Source organism: Eptesicus fuscus, chromosome 12 (genome assembly GCF_027574615.1).
Source record: "Eptesicus fuscus isolate TK198812 chromosome 12, DD_ASM_mEF_20220401, whole genome shotgun sequence".
In the NCBI taxonomy this organism is placed as follows: Eukaryota; Metazoa; Chordata; class Mammalia; order Chiroptera; family Vespertilionidae; genus Eptesicus; species Eptesicus fuscus.
Genome location: NC_072484.1, coordinates 34,479,649 through 34,497,541, shown reverse-complemented (window position 1 = coordinate 34,497,541; position 17,893 = coordinate 34,479,649). Strand labels below are relative to the sequence as shown.

Genomic DNA, 17,893 nt, shown 5'->3' with positions numbered 1-17,893 from the left:
TTGGGGAACTGTTATTTATTGAGCACCTACGGGCTGCTAGGGGCTTTGTAGTTGAATATTATATATCCTAATTTTATAGCTGAGAATGGAGACTCAGAGAGGTTAAATTAAGTGTCTTTCCTAAAGTCACAGTTTGTAAGAGGCCTCATCATGAATGAAATCACAGAAAGGTGGGTGGAAAGTTAGCCTCCCTCCTATTTGCCTAAATGGTCATTGGCTGAACCCCTGTTCTGGTCTAGAAAATTAAAGCAAAATAAGAACCTACCTGGGAATGGTAACTGGAAACTGCTTACCATAAGGGTCATCTACTGGATGGAAGCCCGAAGGGGAAGCCTGAGACCTGACCCAGCCTGCTCAGATCTCAAGCTAGAGGTAGAAGGCAGGCACACAACAGCTTTGCCATCCCCTGGTGCATCTCTTTATCTGCCCAGCTTTATAGAGTTTAGTGCCTGGCAGCAGTAGGAGAAAGACAGCAGGGACGAGGTGATACGTGAAATCAATTTTGATAGAAATGAAGACTTTTAACAGAAGGAACTGAAAGCAAGGGTATTCCAGGCAGCAACAGACCAGCTTAAGCAAGAAAAGAGTGAGAGAGTAGGAGGAGAGAAAGAGTGTTTTGGCTGTAGTTTAGGGGGAATTATGAGATAGAGGACTAGAAAGGTAGCCTGAGGGACAGGAAGGAGAGGCCTTAAACATCAAGATGAGAACTTCAGCTGCACAGATTCCTGAAATGTCCTTTCTTGATTGAACATTCCATACTTGTGTCTTGTTCATTTTTGTATTCTCAGCCTCTGGCTATGAGGTGATATTACTCCTGTGCTAGTAATGAGGACAGGTTCAGAGAGGCCAAGTGGCTGACCCTAGATTATACAGTAAGTTATATGCATATCTGATATGATTGCTGTAAATAATTTACAAACTTTGGTAGTTAAATGGTAGTTATTAGTGACAAATGACATGGGACCCACTTAGCTGATCATGACATCAGTGGTCATAACAGATTCAAGAGTCACTACCATGCCCACTGCTATTGTACACTTAATTTTGTGCTAAGTAAGCACTTATTTATTCTTCATGATAACCTCTAGGGACTTGAATTCCTGGTTTACAAATCAAGAAACAGGCTCTGAGAGACACCAGGAGCGTTGGCTCTTAGCCCAAAATTCAAGCTCTTTCCACACCTACAGGCCCTGGTTTAGGAGGAAGGGAGCCTGGTTTCAGACCCTCCAACACTTGGAGCAGTAACTCCGGAACTGTAACCCAGGTCCCCTAAAGGCAAGACTGCCACCGAGTGCTGCCCACAGGGCCCACCTCAGCCACTCTACCATGGTAATCTTTGGGACAATGACTTCTCAGTAGAAAAGAGGAGGAGGCCACTGTTCATCTGAGCCAGAGAGGTTAAATGCCTTATTTTGCACCACAGCCATGCTGCCTCCTCCAACAGGCCCGGCTCGTGTGTAAGCACACTCCGTTCCCTCAAGTCTGTCTCCTCCCAGACACAGGAACTACCTGTCCAGATGTTCCCATCTGTGAGATCCCATGTAGTCGCCCCATCTCTGGTCCCCTAGGGATTCTGGTTTATTACCCAGGCTTTCCCCCCCCCCCCTTTCCTTTTTGGAGATGTCCTGCCAGTCTGGTCTCAGCCTTAACTCTGATCTCAGGTCTGCTAATCTGTCACATGGGTAACACTGACCAGGCGCTCACAATGAAAGATGATGTGTCTCCTAAGCCTCTTAACCTAACTCCTGATGTCTGGGCTCTGCCATCAAAGCTTCTTGGGGAAAGAAGGAATTGGCCAAGGGTCCTGTACTATCTAGCCTGGCCATGGCTGTTTTTGTTTTCTCAGGAAAAGGAACTATTCCTAACAACTGTTTTAGCCTCTACCAGGGCCTATGGTCATGGTCCACTGGACCATAAGTTCTGTAAGGAGAGGATCCATATTGGACTCATTCACAATATTCACAGCACCTGGCACATTGTAGATGCTCAGTACACGTTTGCTGAAGGAATAAATGGGTTAGTCTTCCATGCAGTTGTCTGGACCCAGCAGCTAAGTGGTTTTTTATCACTAACGGACTGGTTCGTTGGCTTTGCATCTCGGGCCTCACCCCTGGGAGCCAAATGGTGCCTGGTTGGTGATCAACGTCTGGAAAACACAGGAGCAGTGGCTGCAATATGTTCCTAATATTCTCATTAATGATGGCATTTATCAGTAGCAGCTGTGGTACAAGGTACAAAAGGTTCTTGTCCTATGGTCTTGCAGCCTAAATGATAGTAAACAAAACAAGCAACTGGCAGCTCCTCCTCCCCTCATATTTCTTATTAAGGCACAAGAAGCATCACTATCTCAGATTTATAACAAGAACATCAGGAATAATGGCAGGAGCTTCCCATTTTATACACAAGTGAAAGGAAGCCCAGAGAAGCACAGACTTGTCCAGTGTGCAGAATTATTACTAGCTGAGCCTGGAGCACCCATCTTTTTTCTTGTACTCTATCCAGGTGGTTCCTGCTCTATCTGGTCCAGGTTCTGAAGTTTGCCTCCTATTGCATACTGGCTATGTCACTGCAGGCACAACCTGGGTCTTCAGTTGGGACAAGATCTTGGAAAGGAGAGAGTTTTAAGGAATTTGAAAGATGGAAGTTGGTGAATGGACACCTGGGCCAGGGGAGGTGGCTTTAGTTGTGCTGGCCCTTGAGCTCCACTGTCCTCACCTCCAAGGAGATACATGGTAGCTATCAGGGCAGAGGCAACTGCTTCACATTTTTTTCTGCCTCAGCTTCTAGAATCATTCTTGTACAGAGGCCTTTTTAAAATCATCGTATGGCCCTGGGCGGTGTGGCTCGGTTGGACATCATCCCATGCACTGAGAGGTTGCTGAGGTTGCTGGTTTGATTTCTGGCCAGGGCACATGCCCAGGTTGTGGGCTTAATCCCTGGTCAGAGTGTGCAGGAGGCAGCTGATCGATGTTCCACTCACATAAAATCATCTATGCCAGTTTGCAACTTCCTGTTTCTTGCTTGTAGTGATTCCTTGAGGAAGAGCTCCAGCTGCTGGGGTGCACTGACAAGTGGCATCTTAGCTCTTGCGGCCCTTGAGCCACAAGGTGCTGGGAGTTTCTTTGTGATCCCTGACTCTGGCTGGGATCAAAGACCTCCTTCCCACCTCAGTCCCCTTTCTCCCCAAAGCAGTATCGCAGGTGTTCCTCTTCCCAGGGTCCTTCCAAAGATATGCTGCACTTAGCTTCTCACAGGCTCAGATAATCTCTAAGAATGAAATTTCAGGCACCAGCTTGGGACATTTTAGGTGACAGGCCCCAATAATCCAGGACAAAGGTTGCTGCCTACTCACTGTTGACCTTAAAAGTAAAAGTTATTTTACCTGGCCGGGTATCTCAGTTGGTTAGAGCATCTCACGATATGCCAGGTTGCGGGTTCAATCCCTGCTCAGGGCACATTAAATGAGTGGTACAACAAACCAATATTTCTCTCCCTTCTGTCTCCAAAGTCAATTAAAAAAAAAAAAGTCAGTTATTTTACCAGCAAAAATGAGTTTATTTGGGAACAGCAAAGAGTTGCAAATCAGGACACGCAAACTATAACAAAAGCCATAGAGGCAAGTCCAACAAATGAAGGAAAGGAACCATATTTTATGGAGAAAAAGGAATGAGAGAGGTTTTGAACAAAGGTCCATTGGAGAAAAGTGACTTCAGGGAGATGATGGTTTCTCATTGGCCGAGTTGCTAGGGTAGTTGGTTTCTTGTAGGAGATGCAATCTTTTCCTGATGGGGCCTATAATTGACAGTTCTTCCTGTAGTTGCCATGGAGTGTCAGAGCTTCCCTTTCTGGCCTCTGGATTCCCATTTTAGTGGTTCCCTTTTATTTTCAAATCACCAAGCTCGCTGCCTGCTTACTGTGGTATGAGTGAGGAAGGAGTCCTGAACCCCTGCTTTTTACTTGGTGCCCAAACTAAAGGTGGTAAGGGTTAAAAATGCCTGGGGACCAGTGGTCAGTATTTATTTAGCTTGGCAGTGGAAGAAACTCCTCCCAGTCCCCTACACCTCTGGAAATCCCTGGAAAAAAGGGAGGGTGGGCATAAGTGGCACCTTTGTTTGGAAGTCTCCTAAGGCATAGCCTTCTGGCTGTAGGGACCCATGGCATTGCCCAGTCACAACCAGCCATCCCAGGTTTATCTGCAGATCCCCCCAAGACAGACAAACCAGTGAGACTGTGTATGGAGTTGTGCCTTTCTTGTTTTTCTCGGGGGTGGGGTCGGGGGAGCTCCTTAGAAGGGTGAAAGACTGAATGGTAGTTCCTTAATGTTTCCTTTCTGTCTGGTGGTCTGCATTCCCTGGATGTGGAGGCATCTTCGGGTGTTCTCCGGTTTAAAGGTAGGGGGCAGCATTGTCTCCAGCTGATCTGGAGAAACGCTTAAGAGGAGTATAGCCTTAGGGTCGGGATAATCGGGTTTCCCCCAGACCACGGAAATAGTGCGTGCGCAGCCTGCCGTACTTTCGATGTAAAGTGGACTCCTCGAAGGGAAAATGATCTTTCTGGTCCTTTAAAGAAACAGCCACACACTTTCAATCAGCCTGCATAAACTATTTGGATTTTAGCCCAGCCCAAGCCACGTGCCCTTGAAGTCCCTCCTACTAAAAGCTACGCCCCAACCTCAGTAGCCACGCCCGCGCCGAGTCCCAAGAAGCTACATCTTACTAGAGATCACCAGCTCTTCAGTGTCCCCAGGGTCCAGGGAGAATTCCTACCTGGGAGCCCCGCCCCGCTGACAGCCGGCAGGCGGCGCTCAGCAGTTGCGGTTGAGCACACGGCAGGAACAGGAGCTGCGGAAGAAGCGGCACATGCAGGAGGCGCACGGGTCACAGCAGGGGGGCGCCGGCTGTTTGCAGCTGTTGCGGGTGGCTACGCAGGGATCGGGCGGCGGGGGCCGGGGCCGCGTCACCTTCTTAATCGAAGCCTTTCTCTGCTGGGAAATGCCGGGGCTGTCCCAACAGCCCACTCCCGCCCCACCCGACCTCACCTCTGCCGAGGAATCTTTGGGCGATGGAGGCCACGGACCGACATCCCCACCCACTGCCCACCCCAGGGGGCCCTGGCTGCTCCCTAATCATGTCCCTCCGCCTCCATCCTCAGCAAAACTGACGTGGCCCGGCCTGGCCCGCTTCGCTCCCTAAGGGACCCCACTCAACTCCAGTTTTTAACTACCCCTTCTCCCTTTCTGTGTATCTGCAACCCCTCTCAGTTCTGCCTTCACAATAAATCCTGACTCTACTCTCTTCTTCACCTCTGCTACCCTGGGCCAGGCCCCTGTGTTCTGTGCTGCCCTGGGCCCCTTATAGTCCGTCCTCCAGTGCTCCAAAGAAACCTCTCCGAAGACCTGTGATGGCATCCCACTCTGGTTTAAAGCCCCCCAATGGTTTTTTCTTTGCACTTGGAATAAAACATAAACTTTACTTTGGCCCTGAGGCCCTGTGTGCGCCCACCCCTCCCCTCAACACCTTTACCACACTGCCCCACTGGCCTTCCTTCTGTGCACCAAACGAAGAAAAAGTGTTCCTACTACAGGGTGTTTGAACTGGATACTCCCTTTCCTGTGTCTAGTGCAACTGAAGAACTGAATTTTCAAATTTTATTCAATTTAGCCCTGGCTGGTGTGGCTCAGTGGGTTGGGCGTTGTCCTGTGCACTGAAAGGTTGCCCCTTCTATTCCTGGTTGGGGTACATGCCTGGGTTTTGGCTCCATCAGATGGTGAGGTAGCCAATCTCACATGAATGTTTCTCTCTTTTGCTCTCCCTCTAAAAAAATCAATAAAGATCTTTAAAATTTTTCTTTTAATTTTAATTTAAAACTGAAGCAGTGTAAAATTTTTTTGATAAACACTTTATTGTTTTTTAGGACTACGTTTGACTTTGTTAAAAATTAACATCAGAATTAAGATGTGGCCCAGCCAGTGTGGCTCAGTGGTTGAGCAATCACCTATAAACCAAGAGGTCATGGTTTGAGTCCAGTCAGGGCACATGCCCAGGTTGTGGGCTCCATCCCCAGTAGGGGTCATGTAGGAGGCAGCTGATTGATGATTCTCATCATTGATGTTTCTATCTCTCTTCCTCTCCCTTCCTCTCTGAAATAAAAAAGAAAAGAAAACCATAATATTTTGGATATATTGGGTTAAATACAATATTAAAGTTAATTGCATGGGTTTCTTTTTACTTTTAAAAAACGTGGCTGTTAGAACATTTAAAAATATATATGTGGTTCCCATTGTATTTCTACTGGGTGTTGCTGCTTGAGATTACTGAATTTTTCAGTCTGATATTTAAGTACTTTCTTGCAGAGGTTTTCCCTTCTATCTCATTACCATGCTTTAATTCCTTCAGTGTTTATCATATTAAGAATTTATTTCATTGGTTTACTTGCTGTTTGCCTGTTTTCCCCACAAGAAACTCTTGTTCACTTCCATATTCCCAGTACCTAGCATCTATACTAATAAAAGAGTAATATGCTAATTAGACCAGGAGACCTTCTAGAGACCTTCCAGAAGTCCTTCCGGACAAAGCCATGGTGGCAGAGGCAGTTAGGGGTGATCAGGCCGGCGGGGGTGGGGGCAGTTGGGGGAGAGCAGGCCGGGGAGGGGGCAGTTGAGGGCAAGCAGGCCAGCAGGGAGGGGCAGACAGGGGTGATCAGGCTGGCGGGGGGAGCAGTTGGGGACAAGAAGGCTGGTGGGGGAGCATTTGGGGGTGAGCAGGCCGGTGGCAGGGGCATTTGGGGGGAGCTAGCCATCAGGGGGGCAGTTGGGGGCAATCAGTTCAGCAGGGGCAGGCAGTTAGGGGTGCTCAGGCCAGGAGGGGGGGGAGTTGGGGTTGATCAGGCCAGCAGGCAGAGTGTTTAGGGGTGATCAGGCAGGCAGGCGGGTGAGCAGTTAGGAGCCAGCAGTCCCGGATTGTGAGAGGGATGTCCGACGAACATACCCTGAGGGGTCCCAGATTGGAGAGGGTGCAGGCCAGGCTGAGGGACACCCCCTCCCCCGTGCACGAATTTCGTGCACTGCGCCACTAGTATAGATATATTTGTCAGTTATACACTCTTATCTGTCAATCATCTGATTTGCTTGTTCACTTCACCTAAGGCCCAGAGAGGAGCAGGAATGTTCTCAAGATCAGTGCCAGGTCCTACCTCCTAAAGCCTAGTCCAGGCTTCCCCTGTCTAGTTACAGATGATCTGGTAAAATGAGGCACACTAAGGAATAATGTGTGCATTTCAACAATGCCTTACTCCAATATTTCCCAAAGTGTGGGAACCTGTACCATAGTGATATGATTTAAAATGGTGCATAAATATTAAATGATGCTCAATCCCAATGAGAAAGGATTATTTATTTTTTATCTTGTTCAATTTGAAAGGCTCAATGTGGTTTGGTGCCAATATGTCCTTAATGCCTCCCGAATACTTTCTAATCTTCCTTTTAACACAGAGAACAAGCCTCAGATTTACAGCCTTTGGCAGGCAATACCATTTAGCTAGAATCCACTAACGGTGTTTTATTTTCATTTTACTTATTATTATTTTTAAATATATTCTTATTGATTTCAGAGAGGAAGGGAGAAGGAGAGACTGCAACATCGATGATGAGAGAATCATCGATGGGCTGCCTCCTGCACATCTCAAGCCTGAAAGCCAGGCATGTGCCCTGACCGAGAATGCAACCACGACTTCCTGGTTCATAGGTCAATGCTCAACCACTGAGCCACGCTGGCCGGGCTCATTTTACTTATTTTTATAGTTAACTTCTACTTATGACAAATGATACTGGTTTTCTATCACAGTTATATAATTTATAACATTTTAATTTTAAACATATTTAATAAATAGATGAAACTCAGATGTGGCGAAAGTTGTGGAAATGATTCTGAAATGACTGAGGTTTAGGAAACAGTGCATTTATCCAAAAGAATAAGCGATGATAAAATTTCAGCCCAGGGGCTAGCTAGTATAGGAAGATGCTTTTAAGCATGTAAGTGTTTTTACTCAGTGAACCTCAGCTCCTTGGGCTTCTGTGAGGGTCTAGTTCAGGACTCAAGGGCAGGAAGCCTTTAGGTAGCTGTCAGCTTCTTTTCTTCATGTAGGTCTGAAAAATCATTTAGTTCCTAACCAGAGCTTGGGGGTCCTCCCCTTTTAAGTCCAGTCCCACCCCCACAGTGAGAACTCCCAGGCCTACCTTGGAAGCTCTCTTCTTTTCTGCCTCTTTTCTGCTGATCTTTTTGGACTTCTTGTTTATCCCTTTAAAGAGAGAAAAGAGCAGAGACAGATGTTTCTGGGGCCCTGAGCTGCAGTGAAGTGGGAAGTGCTGAGGGGGCTCCAGGAAGTCCCAAGGTGGGGAGAGGATGAGAGGTTGGCTGGATGAATCACATCTTGGCACGTAGGCCATCAGGTTCCTTTTTTTTTTTTTTTTTTTTTTTTAGCCATTAGGTTCTTGTTAGCCTGACTGCTGACCTGGAGCCAGGGACTGAGAGCAAAGTGTCCTCTGAAGGAAGGCAAAGGGGAAATTCCAGAAGGCCCTGTAAAATGGACTCAGTGTCTTATACATGGATAGACCCGGGTTTCCTATAGTCCTATTTTCCATTTCTCAGAGCTTTGGAGTCAGGCAGACCTGATTTAAATTCAGTCTTTGCGATATAGCATCTGTGTAGCCTTAGCCAACCTACTTATTCTTCTTAAGACTCAGTTTTCTAATCTGCAAACAGGGTACTGTGATACCTACCTTGCAGGGTTGTCTTGAGCATAAGTAAGGTATGTTTGTAAAGCGGAAAGTCTGGCACATCGAAGGTGATCAGTCAGCGTTGATGTGCTTCAACCCCTTTCCTTGCCTTCATCTTGAGCAGTGGTTCTCAACCTTCCTAATGCCGCGACCCTTTAATACAGTTCCTCATGTTGTGGTGACCCCCAACCATAAAATTATTTTTGTTGCTACTTCATAACTGTAATTTTGCTACTGTTTTTTTTTTAAATATATTTTATTGATTTTTTACAGAGAGGAAGAGAGAGGGATAGAGAGTTAGAAATATTGATGAGAGAGAAACATCGATCAGCTGCCTCCTGCACACCCCCCACTGGGGATGTGCCCGCAACCAAGGCACATGCCCTTGACCGGAATCGAACCCAGGACCCCCGAGTCCGCAGGCCGACGCTCTATCCACCGAGCCAAACCGGTTTTGGCTAATTTTGCTACTGTTAATGAATCGTAATGTAAATATCTGTGTTTTCTGATGGTCTTAGGCTCTACAGCAGTGGTTCTCAACCTGTGGGTCGCGACCGCTAGCAGGGTCGCCTAAGACCATCAGAAAACACAGATATTTACATTACGATTCATAACAGTAGCAAAATTACAGTTATGAAGTAGCAACGAAAATAATTTTATGGTTGGGGGTCACCACAACATGAGGAACTGTATTAAAGGGTCGCGGCATTAGAAAGGTTGAGAACCACTGATCTAGAATATCCTCTTTTGCGAGTGAGAGGCAAGGCAGTAAGGGACATTAGTTTTTATTTTAGGTTCTGAAGTGAAACAACTGGGTTTAAATTCTGCTCTGCCAATTAAGAACTGTGTGATCTTATGTTAGCTACTTAGCTTTCCTAAAACACAATTTCTTCAACTGTGAAATAGGAGTAAAAAGAGTGCCTCACCTCGCAGTGCCTAGCACACAATAAGTATGCTTGTTATTGTTATTTCCAGATGGAATGAAAACAGGTCTCTAGTACCAGCTGTGATGGCCCTGCTACATTCCCTAGCAGTCATTCTCAACCCTGGCCTGACAGGACTGGTTCATCCCAGTCTTGGTTATGGTCTGCAGGATTCCCTAAAGTTTGTTACCACTGATAGGTGTGCTGTGATTCAATAAATTTCAGAAATGCTAAGTTAAACTAAGTTCACCAAGTGTCTTAACTCTCCAAGCCTCTGACACGCCAAGCTACATTTTAGGTAGGTTGGCATGCAGGGCTTTCCTAAACCAAATGAGTCAAGGGACGCTTTATTCGTCCAGATTATTTGATGGGATGAGCAAGAAGGAGCCTTGACCTATGGCAATGGATCCGGTATCAGCCTGGGGAGCATGTTTGGCATCCTGAAGCGCCTTCTCAAGGGCCAGAACTCAGAAGCTGGACCCAAGGTCAGGCTGCTTACCCATGATAGAGACAGAAGGGGAATCCCACAGGTTCATGGAGGAGTTGCTCCTCAGGCTTCTGTCATCTTTGGGCTTCTCTTCAGGTGCCAGGTGGCTATAAGCAGTGAGGAAGCACAGGCAGACCAGCAGGGTGGCCAGGAGCAGGCGGGTGACATCCATCTGAGGAGGCCTGAGTGGGACAGGGAAGGCAGTCAGGTGATGTGACAAGAGAATGTGCCCTCCTGCTTTCTTTGTTTCTTTGGGCTGGTGCTCTGACCCGATTCCACAAGTGTCCCAAGGGAACCGGAGGACCAGCAAGGCTTAAGACAGGGAAGGAGAACTGATGATGGAAGAAGAGAAAAAAGGAGAGATGGGAGGAGGAAGACAAGGAATGAAGTAAGGAGAAAAGGGATGCATTGCGATTGGACTCTGCCAACCAGAGGGGGGGGTACTGTATTTTATTTTTTTTTTCAAAAACCAGTGGCCCCAGGAGACCCTAAGCCTGGGCAGAGTTGTTCAAAGGTCCCTACTACTGCTTCACAGTGGAAGAAGCTTTACTAAGGCGGAGTGAATAAGGCTCATAAGACTCCGTGAGAAAGATGCAGCGATAAATGCACCCTTAGACAAGTGTATGTCGTCGCATAGACTATATTCCCACATCCAGAGGGAATGAATGCAGGTATGGTTTGAGTCAGGAGAATGAACTTATGCACATAGGCTAATTTAGTGGAACTCTAAAACTACACTGAGTCTGGAAAGGGTGAAGTCTCAGTGGAATTAATCTTTGTGTATTGGGAGAGGGCTAAAAACCAGTATACCTTGCACCAATCCTGGGGAGGATATGTATATTGTAAATGTAATATAGGTCCATAATACCTGGTTGTATTATAATCCTTGGAGTCAGATTTTTTTTTTTAAATTCCGAATGTTGTGGATTGTAGGAAAACAATATCTATATAGTTTATTAAACCCCATTATAAGGGGCCTGGGAGCATCCATGATAAAAATATTGATGCTTCTGTAGCAAAAAGATGTGAATATTCATAACAGAACAAACAAAGGCTGTGAATTGATTCACATACTCAGGTCAGGTTTGTTGACAAATGATTTCAGGTAAGGTCATTTTGCTGTCAAATGAATTACCAAAGGAAAATTAAAACCTTACAATTTTCAGAGTTTGGGGATTTGGAAATTTCAGGTAAAGGATTATGAACCTGTGCCTTTCAATGTATACTGAATTATATAGTCATATTGTCTCATTTTACAGAGCCCTCATTGCTGTTACTACTCTACATGGAACACATACTCCCTGCTATTAATACAGGATAATAATGCTGGCAGCAATGACTACCTGTGTAATGTTTCTCAAGAATAATTTGGCCTTCCACTCTGTAGTAGTGAGGCAGTTCTTTGATTTGTAGTGTCACTGATGACACGTCCTCCTCTTAAACTCATCAGCTGCTTTAAGTTACTGCTTAGCACTTAAGATGAATTTTTCTTCAGCATGGTGGATAGAAAGAATCCAGGAAGAGGAGTCAGGTCACTTGAATGTACTTGCCATTTAAGGGGCTGTGTGATCCTGCCTGTCTGGGCCTCTGGTTTCTCATCTGTAAAATGAGACAATGTGACTATATAATTCAGTATACATTATGAGGCACAGAATAGGAACTTAATAAAAAATTATTGAATAGAAGAATCTAAATATCTTTCTATTCTAAAACTCTATGAATTCATAATTTCTAATTCTAGCTTCCCAGGCTTTGGAGCAGGTTAAACAGTTGCACCAAGAAAGATTTTGTAAAGTCTACTTGTGTATCCTTAGGAGTTGAGGGATTTACAAATGCATGAGTGTGGTTGAATCTGACTAAACTCTGTAAAAGAGGGTGTGGAAAGTCATGGCTAAATGCAATCAGCTTATGTACCTCAAGAGTCTTGTTGGTGTGTGTCCATGCGTGTGCGTGTGCAAGAGAACTAATGTGTAAGGGCTCTGACAGAGGGAGTGTGGGAGACAACAGTGTCCAAATCATCTCTGAGTATGGTGAGGCGAGGAGACAGTGTATCAGTCTACAGTGCACACTGAGCACTGCAGATATCCCCTTAGCAATGGCACTGGGGATAGTCTGGTATCTTAATCCTTCAGGGTCAAAGCGTTGGTCCCCAAAGCAAAGGAAAATATTATAATCTCCCAGTGATGGGGGATGACTAACCACCTATTGGGACAGAGGTATAGGGAGAGATGGAAACCGAAGAAGAGGTGAAGGCAGCAGAGTCTTCTTGAAGACGGTGAACAATAATAGCTGCTGACCATACTAGGTGTTAATGAGGTGCAGCCCTGAGAGCCTGCCCTGGGCTTTGCTTCGTGGCACTGAAGCACAGTGGTCCCTCTTTGGGAAAAACTGCTGTTTGAGCTACTCTGCTATGCTTCGTCTCTTATTCTGTAGGTCAACTCTGTTATTTTTAGACTGTAAAATAACTTTGCTTTTAGCTTGAATAATAGAAAAAGATAAACTTAACTGTCTGACCTTGCAAGCTAGCCATCTAAAGGGCCTGATAACACTATATTAATTCACATACTCTGCCAAGTGTTTGTTCATCCAAGGTTATAGGTGTTTGATTAGATATAATATGTATTCAAGGTTACAAGCTGTCTTACACAAAGAACTAGAAGGATATAAAAAGGAAATACTCTCTCCTGTGGTTGTTCAGAATTTGACAGAGGTAATCTGCTCTGAACCTGCGTGCAATAAAGATGACTCCTAACTAATTGGCTCATTAGGTGTCTTTTCCAGCTCGCTGATTTGCGATACACAGCACCAGTGAGGGGAGCCAGTGTTTCTGGGCAGCTAGCAAGCTGGCATTGCAGGGGAGGTGACTGGACTCAGTTGGCTTCCACCAGTGGCTTCCAGTCTTGCCAAGCACCAATGGCCAGGGACTTGAGGACCTGGGTCAATCTCATCCCCGTGTAGGAGAAAAGTGGCCAAAGGCAAAGTAAGGCTCAAGAAGGGCCCCAACGCAGGGGATCAACTCATATAGGCTAGTGGTGATGGAGGCAGACTCTCCCCTCACCAGTTTTTTGAACAATAACAACAAAAAACTTGGGAAGAAAAGGAAATTATAGCAGGAGGGAATCTTAACCTTGATATTATTTGCAAAACTTTTTGCATATGTGCGTTTTTTTTCTGGAAAGAAGGTCCATTGCTTTCTCTGGATCCATAAGGGAGTCTCTGGCCCCTAAAAAGCTCAGAACCACCCAGCCTCTGGGAGATAAAGTGGAGACCCTTTCTTTGTATATTATGTTCCTGCAACCTGAGTGGGGCTCATCCAGAATCACAGGCATATGAGAGCAGAGATGATCAGTTTTTTTTCTGTCCAGGCAAAAATTCTATAGTTGGGAAAGTGTGCTTGTTGGAAGGGGCACATCTAAACCAATTCGTGCTGCTTTAGAATATATTAAAGAAATATAAAATTGAAGCAAACTGAAGAATATAAACAGTGTGATCCCACTTGTGAACAAATATAAAGACTCTCTCAAATGTGTTTATGCTTACACTAGAGGCCTGGTGCATGAATTCGTGCACGGGGGTGGGGTAGGGGGCACAGGAGGTTGGCCGGCAGGCCCCGATCTAGTTGTGTAGATGTGCTGAGGTAGCAGCAAGCAAAGACCACAGACAGAGTGCCCCAAAATGGCCTGAACACCAGCTATGCTCTGAGGTGGAAATACAGCTCTACTTTGCTGCGCTTGGGCCGTCTCACTCTCCCCAGGGCAGAGTTACCTCAGCTGCACATTTTCTCAGGGATTCACCCCCAAGCATGCTAGGTAGCTGACTTCAGCCAACGGTGGCACACCACCATAGGAGCGCTAGCCAATCAGTGGTCGGGAGCCTGGAAAGGTGCAGGGCCAAGCTAGAAGTGGCTAATGGGGGCAGAAGGGCAAGCAGTGCAGTGTGGTGGCAGAGATAAGATGGTGGTGGTGCTTACTTTACGTCTTTGCAGTTAGGCTGCTGTCTTGCCCCTTCTGCCTCCTCTGAGCTGCCACTCTGTCTCGATCAGCATCGGGGTTGCTCTCCTCCTTCAGGCTTCCTGGTCCCAGATTCTCTGGTGTCCAGAGCCTTAGCCAGAGGTGGGGGGGGGGGCGGGGGGGAGGGGAGAAGGGAGTGGGGAGACCATGGAAGTTTGGCTGTGGGAGCGGCATTGACCACCATTGAGCGCCTGCCCCTTGGTGATCAGTGCACGTCATAGCGACCAGTCGTTCCGGTCGTTCTGGTCATTTGGTCATAATGGCCGCTTAGGCTTTTATATATATACTAGAGGCCCAGTGCATGAAATTCGTGCCTGGGAGGGAGTGTCTCTCAGCCTGGCCTGAACCCTATCCAATCTGGGACCCCTCGGGGGATGTCCGACTGCAGAAACCAGGGCTGGCTTCATGGGAGTAGAACTTGTGCAAGTTGCACAGGCCCCACACTTTGAAGGCCTCATGCTTACTTTATTGCTCTTCTGGAGCCTTCTTGAAATTCTGAATTTTTAAACATGTGGTTTCATGTTTTTCTTTTGCATGGAGCCCTCTGCAAATTAGGTGACCTGCCTATAACTTACATCCTAGGAGATAGGCATGAGGAGGAAATTGGTCTCCCTGTTTTATTGGGAGAGAGGTAATGAAATGCCTAGAATTATCCCTGGTGGTGAGAAGGCAAACCCCTATTTTGTAAAACTACTGTTTGGAATTCTCTGCTGTTGTTTTAGACAGACTCTTATTCTAAAAAATAACTTTGCTTTCTAGCCTGTTTTAGCCTGCTTGAATAATGAGGAAGATAAACTTAGCTGTCTGACCTTGTAGGCCAGAGACTAGATATGCCCATAATTTCAGTGCCATGCCAGGTGCATTTTTTAATTGGATAGAACTGTGTTGTTTTCAAGGCCAGCAGCAAGATAACCACTAAGCACACATAGGGCTGGATCTTTAATAAAAAGGGAAGTTCTGCTTGTAGCCTTGCTTAGAATTTGAATTCATTTTTTCTAAGCCCACCGCGGTGAATAAAATAGATCTCCAAACTCTCCTGCATTGTTTGATTGTTCCGAATCTCTGTAACAGTGGGAGGATTAAGAATTTGGAGCTGTGTGGTAAAAAGAACTTCAACTTGAAGCAAATATGGTAACAAATAAGGATGATTCTAGGTGGAGGTTATATGAAATGATCCATGTTTAAAAATATTTTTCAATATTAAAAAAGGGAAATGAAAAGAAAAAGAAAGGTGCCCTAACTGGTTTAGCTCAGTGGATAGAGTGTCGGCCTGTGGACTGAAAGGTCCCAGGTTTGATTCTGATCAAGGGCATGTACCTTGGTTGCGGGCACATCCCCACTAGGGGGTGTGCAGGAGGCAGCTGGTCGATTTTTCTCTCTCATTGATGTTTCTCTCTACCCTTCTCCCCTCCTCTCTGTAAAAAAATCAATAAAATATGTATTTTTAAAAAGGCAAATTGTACTCTTGCCTGATCTCTGTATCTCAAGCATGTCAAACTCGCAGCCCACAACAAATATTTTTGCGGCCCAGCCAATATAATAGTATGTAAGAAACGTTTGAATAAAAAAATTAGTGACAATTTTTACAATATCTTGTTATACATAATTATTAATAACTAGTGGCCCGGTGCATGAAATTCATGCACGGGGGACGGGGGGTGCACAAAATTTGTGCACGGGGGTGGGAGGAGGGTGTCCCTCAGCCCAGCCTGCACCCTCTCCAATCTGGGACCCCTCAGGGGATAACTGGCAGTCGGACATCCCTCTCACAATCCAGAACTGCTGGCTCCTAACCGCTCACCTGCCTGCCTGATTGCCCCTAACTTCTTCTGCCTGCCAGCCTGATTGTCCCTAACTGCTCCTCTGCTGGCTTGATTGCCCTTAACTACCTCTGCCTTGGCCCCGCATCTGGGACCCAGGATTCCCTCCTCCAGCCGACCACATGCACCAGGGATCCAGGCTTCCCTCCCTCTGGTCAGCCATAGGCACCCAGGCCAGCTGCAGCCGCAAGTGCCGGTGCCTGGGACCACAGGGTGGGCAGCTTCTCTATCTCCCGGGTCACAGCCAGCCGCAGGTACTGGTGCCCGGGACTGCAGGGTGGGCAGCTTCTCTGTCTACCAGGCTGTAGCCAGCCGCAGGTGCTGGTGCCTGGACCACAGGCAGGTGGCTTCTCTGTCTTCCCTGGGATGCAGTGTGGGCGACTTCTCTGGCTGGCTACAGCCTGGAATCATGGGGCAGGCAGCTTCTTCATCTCCCGGGCTGCACCCAGCCTTAGGCATTGGGGCCTGGTTTCTCCATCTCCCCCAGAATGTGGGGCAGGCAGATGTGAGGCTTCTGCTGCTGTCTGCGGCCTGGGATCAGGGGGCAGGTGGCTTCTTCGTCTCCCGGGCTGCAGCCAGCCTCAGGTGCTGGTGCCCAACTTCTCCGACCCCCACAGGCCCCGAGTGGCGGGGGGGGGCGGGGCGGGGCTGCCGCAATGGTTTCAGGTTTATTTGCATACTCACTCTGATTGGCTGGTAGCGTAGCAGAGTGATGGTAATTTGCATGTTTCTCGTTTATTAGTGTAGATGTTCGCTAATGACTGATTACTATATTTTATTTTATTTTTTTTTTATATATTTTATTGATTTTTTACAGAGAGGAAGAGAGAGGGATAGAGAGTCAGAAACATCGATGAGAGAGAAACATCGATCAGCTGCTTCTTGCACACCCCCCACTGGGGATGTGCCCGCAACCAAGGTACATGCCCTTGACCAGAATCGAACCTGGGACCCTTGAGTCCGCAGGCCGACGCTCTATCCACTGAGCCAAACCGGTTTCGGCATGACTGATTACTATAATCGTGTTGCATTCCTTTCCCTTATGCGCCTTACGTGCAGGCGCACCATTTCTCTCCACTAATACAAGCAGCGAATATTTTAGCAGCTGATTGCCACATCGTTAGTCTTGTACTGACTTGTTTGGTGTGCACAACAGGAAATATTTCGCTTTCGGAGAACAAGAAAAATAGGTTTATTTGTGTTACACTTATTAATTTGTGCAGTTACTCAGTGTCTGGTAAGTTAATGTTCAAGAAAAAATATTAATTTTTATTAAAATGTTCTATTACTTTATGTTAACCATTACTCATTTATTTCAGCCCTTTGTATTCAGCATGTCTCTATCAAAATAAACCTACGTTTCTATGAAAATTGAAGCTTTCGGTTTTTTGCGGCCCACAAAAACTTAAACCTTGTTTATTTGGCTCATGTTAGCCTTTGAGTTTGACATGCTTGCTGTATTTGGTAGATCAGGGACTTCTAAAATGTTGACTGGGGGTTTAGCACTCTTAGGTCTATATATTTTTTAAGAGTAGGGCAACTATTTACAGCCAAGTCAAGACAGCAGTTTTGCTTCTTTCTGAATGGGATGGCTCTCTTTAACCAGAATAAAGCATGGCTCATCTTACCCACAAGACTGGGGTTTGTAACTTAGTGTTGCACATCCCTAAGTGGACTCCAGCTTTCCCAGTTGGGGAGGGGAGTAGAGGAAGGAAAACAACCCCATCGCCATTGATCAAAATCAGCTGTTGTCGAACATGGGCTGATGCTTCACTCCCAGCATGCCTCTTTACAACCATGGGTGGGGATAGGGAACAAGATAATGGCAGAACATCTGGGAACTGGAAAGACTCTCAAGGATTTCTGTGTTTTAAAGTTCC

At 46.3% G+C, this 17,893-nt stretch overlaps 1 protein-coding gene across 1 annotated transcript in view; it reads right to left on the bottom strand.

Annotated features, from left to right (window-relative positions):
• Positions 1 to 4,787: 4,787 nt before the first annotated feature.
• ASIP (agouti signaling protein) overlaps positions 4,788 to 17,893 on the bottom strand; it is a 73,558-nt gene continuing 60,452 nt past the window's right edge. Inside the window, exons 2-4 of the mRNA XM_054724058.1 lie at positions 10,196 to 10,365; positions 8,234 to 8,295; positions 4,788 to 4,981 (exon numbers count right to left, since the gene is read on the bottom strand). Coding sequence (XP_054580033.1) covers positions 4,805 to 4,981; positions 8,234 to 8,295; positions 10,196 to 10,365 — 409 coding nt within the window. The 3' untranslated portion in view covers positions 4,788 to 4,804. The remainder of the gene's footprint in view (positions 4,982 to 8,233; positions 8,296 to 10,195; positions 10,366 to 17,893) is intronic.